The sequence below is a fragment of the Morone saxatilis genome, unplaced genomic scaffold (genome assembly GCF_004916995.1).
Source record: "Morone saxatilis isolate NCDOM2014 unplaced genomic scaffold, NCSU_SB_2.0 Contig16, whole genome shotgun sequence".
Taxonomy (NCBI): Eukaryota; Metazoa; Chordata; class Actinopteri; family Moronidae; genus Morone; species Morone saxatilis.
Window position 1 is genome coordinate 14,355,760 of NW_023339718.1, and position 4,344 is coordinate 14,360,103.

Here is a 4,344-nt window from a genome sequence, read left to right on the forward strand (position 1 = left end):
CCCCCCCCCCACCCACTCTTTATATATCTGTGTGTGTGAGTGTGTGTGCGCATTCCTTCGCATCCAGCGGAGCGGCAGTCGGAGGTTGAGAGTCCGCACAGAGAGGACACACTCGGGCAGGAATCAGCCATCAGTGTCGCTGTTACAACACAAAAAAACATGCAGGTAAGACACAAATACGATCCTCTTCTATTACCCGACGTACGACGAGACGACAGGTTGAAATGATTCTTATTTTTATTGCAGGTGGTAAAAAGCAACAAGAAAAAACGCGTCTTAAGTTAAATCAACAAGCCTGCGTCTGCTCACAGGGATACTTGTTGGCTGAATTTATCTTTCTATCTTATTATTATATCCTCCTCGATTCTCAGCGGATCATTCGCTCCCACTTTTTGCCGAAAGCTGAGTTTGGGGAGTGAAGTTATGTAATTGCAGCCCTGCTGGAGGCTGAGGAGAGGGGCAGACGCTTCTCTCTGCAGACTGCTTCCAGCAAGTGTCACTTGGCATCACGTCTCCCACCGAGACTTTTCCTCCCTCTCACTCTCTTTTTTAGTGTTGGTTTATCTGTCAGTGGAGAGACCTCCTCGTGTGGCTCCAAGTGATCCACGCGTGACTACAAATCTGTATCAGGCTTAAAATCCGCACAGTCTGCCTCAAATCCCCAATTCTGGGAAGAGGAGGGAGATTGTGTTTGTAATTCTGCCCCTGCTTGTTTGCCTCCCTGGCTCAAGATACAATTTAGCAGATCAGACCTCAGCAGCAAGCAGCCTCTGAGTCTAAATCCGAGGTAATAGACTGTAAAGTGAAAGCCCAGCGTCCCCGAAGAAGTGACTTAACACCTTGCAGGGCAATGCTCATTAATGCTGCCAGGATGATGTGTTTCTGGTTGAGGCTCCCTCTCTATGAATGTTTCTCCAGAAAACAAGGAGAACCTGTTACTGCAGAGTAAATTAAGTCCTGTTAGGAAGGATGGTAGCTTCTCTCTACATGGTTCACACCGTTCACTTGGAGAAAGGAAGCTGCAGCCTGTGTTTGATCTCAGTTTGTTTGTTTGTGCACATATGCAAACATTAGATCACTGACAGAAGAGAAATGGTCTCTTCCTACACACACACACACACACACACACCTCTGGATGCACATCTCTCATCTGCATGAAGCTCCGAGACTGGCTGGATGTTGGGAGTAAAAGCAGTGAGGATGAGGCGAAGATTGAATGATGAGGCTCATCATCAATCACTCAGTGAGTGAATCTGTCAGTCAGTAAATCGGTCGATCAATCACACAAACATAATCAGATGGAGAGCTGAGGTCCTGGAGGCTTCAGTCTGTGCAAGATAGCTTTTTTTTCATGCATGTGCACTTATTTTTTCATGTCCTTATTTCATTATGTTACAGCGCTGGTTGGAAGTGGCTTCAAAGTATTAATTTAAATTAGGGTTGCAACAAATTGTTTTCATTACAGATTGTTTTCTCCATTAATCAGTTAGTTGTTCAGCGTACAAATTATCAGCAAATTGTGAAAAATGTTAATCAGTGATCATCAGGTGCTCAGAGCTGGTGGTGACATTTTAAAATGTCTTTATTTGTCCAACCAACAGTCAGAAGTAGTTTGCCTCTGCAGAAGAACAAATAAAGAGGAAATATTCACATTTATTAAGATGGAACCGATTAACTTTTGCACTTTTTGGTTAAAAAATAATTAAACTTAATTAATTGATTATCAAAACTGTTGCAGGTCGAATCGTTTGACCTATAAGATGTCAGAAAATGGCTCAACACAATTTCCTGAAATCCAAGGTGATGTCTTTAAACTGCTCGTTTAGTCCAATAAACAGTTTGAAATAAGAAAAATATTCAATTTAATATCACAAATCTTTACATTAAAGAAGCTAGAATTTAGGAATGTTTGGCATTTCAGCTTGAAAAATTACTTAAACTATTTATAAGTCATCAAAATAGTGGCTGATCAATTGTCTATTGATCGTTTCAGCTTTAAAACAGCGTGTCTCTCCCGTGCCACGTATGTAAATGTTTATCATAAATCAAACCTGCCAAATGCCAACTGCAGCAGCACCTCTCCTTCAACATTTTGATTTTTCTCTTTTCTCCTCTCCTCTCTCGGGGTATTGACATGCAGGTGTTTGAATTAAATCACGCTGTGAGGCATCCGGGGTGCCTGATATTTGAGTGTGTGACTCACTTCAGTGTGTTTTTTTACAGAAGAATGACTTTATGATCAATAGGGTTTGTAGTTATTTGCTCATTCTGAGTCATTTTCAGTGAGATCAGAGAGGCTGTCACAGAGAGTCCTCACATATTCTCATATAAAACATTATTATTTATTAGATTTACATCCATCTGAAAGAGGCTCAGTCTCTTCTGAGAACTACTTTGTGTTGAATTCTTGAATTTACTTGATTTAGTGATCCCATGTCTGCCATCCACTTTCTTCTACTAACAATGTGTAACAATGAGCCGGATATATCTTATTCCTCTGTGCCATAGAGCTCTATTGTCGTCCAAAAACTATTAAAAAAACATAATTGAGGCAAACTGTTGCACTGGGTAATATGTTCCTTCACTGTAATGAACATTGGCGCTGTAGTTTATTTTGATTCAATCCCACATTTATACCATCCTGCTGAAAATAGCCCCCTACAAATGCGCTATTTACTCCTGTTCACTCCTGAGTAATGTCTGCTTCAAACTACAGCGCACAGCTTTTTTAGGAAATGTGTTGTTTTTTTCATACCAAAGCACTGGTATGTATTTGGAAACCTGTTTTAAAGATTTACACCTTCAGTAAGAACAAATGGACTAATGGAAGGTTGGAAAGTGTTGAGAAACAGACTAAAGCTTGATTTATAGTTGCACACTGAGGATTTTTAAGGTGTTGCTACCAAGAGAAGAAGTACGGCAGCTGCAGAGGTTCCAAGAAAGCCGTCTGATCAGGACGCCTCCTGTTTGCCTTCGTTTGGAGGTTTTCCGGGTTTTCCGATTCAGTAACGAGACAAGGCAAAATACTGTAGAATTTAAGTGGATGACTCGAGTTATATCATAAAAGTGAAAAGAAGCAGGTTTGATCACGTACGACAGATCTGTTCCGGGTTTCGGTGGTGATATCTGATGCTGAGCTATAAATGGAAACCTACGCTGTACTCTCGTGAACTCCTTTGCATCACGCTTAAATCCGGATTAACACATTGATGGTTTCGGTTTTATGATGAGCACAGAATATCTTTATCTTCTGTAGCCTTTAACCTTTAACCTTTAACCTAGTCTTGCATTCCCAGAAAGAGTGTGAGGGTCTTAAAGGATCGTGTCTGGTTCGCTGTATATGCCTGTGGGTGAAAAAAGTATTAGCACAAGGCTCCTACAGTCAAGTAAAGATACACTTAACTCAGAAGATTCATTTGTCTGTGTCTAGAACAACACATAGAAGCATTTTTCTGATCTGACACCACAATCGGCACGATGTCTTGATGTTGAACGTCTATTTTAGGATGTGCCAACGCTCTGTTAAGGTTTGGTTAGGTTTAAGCAAAACAATGACTCGGTTAGGCTCCAGGAAACATAATCAGTTTGGTTTAAAAGGACTACTTTGTTAAGGTAAGGGAAACTTTGTTGTCATGGTTACGGTGAGGGATCAATTGTGGTTATTGTTTAAAGAAACTGATGTTGATTGTGGGAAACAAACAGTGGTCTCAAGTATTAAAGAGGGATGTTTTAAACCCTCAGTGACAGTCTTTCTTTGCTCCTGTCATAAATCACTGCGGCCTCTAGAGGACTTTGAACACACGTCATTAGAAATAAATAAATAAATATGTTGTTTTGGGGCATTGACTCAAACAACTGACACTGTCCTTCTTGTTTTGTCTTAAATGATCAGTTTAGTCAGCAAATATGGATTAACATCAGTTCAGTTCTGCCATTTATAGAAAGAGATTCTGTCTGCTGTTATTTATTTATCAATTATTGAACACACCTTTAATTTAAATGTTGGTTTTTGGGATGGTTAAACCAGTACACATTGCACTTATTCTTCTTATTTTGACTCGTCTCTGGGACGATAAAGACGCTTCAAAGGACCAGTTTGTAGGATTTAGTATCTTCTAGCCGTGAAGTAGCAGATTGCAACTAACTGAACACTGCTCGCATCTGTATTCGAGGGCCTGGGAATGAGAATGGGTTATGAAGTGTGTAGGAGAAACTATAGTGGCCTTATCTACAGCCAGAGTTTGGTTTGTCCGTTCTGGGCTGCTGTAGAAACATGGCGGTTCAACATGGCTGACTCCTTAGAAGAGGACCCGCTCCCTCTGTAGATAAAAACATCTAATTTTA

At 40.5% G+C, this 4,344-nt stretch overlaps 1 protein-coding gene across 1 annotated transcript in view; it reads left to right on the forward strand.

Moving 5' to 3' along the window:
* The first annotated feature begins 85 nt into the window (after positions 1-85).
* The window catches only part of LOC118325152 (calsenilin-like), a 41,191-nt gene continuing 36,932 nt past the window's right edge, over positions 86-4,344 (forward strand). The window contains exon 1 of the mRNA XM_035657723.1: positions 86-165. Within this exon, the coding sequence (XP_035513616.1) occupies positions 160-165 (6 nt within the window). The 5' untranslated portion in view covers positions 86-159. The remainder of the gene's footprint in view (positions 166-4,344) is intronic.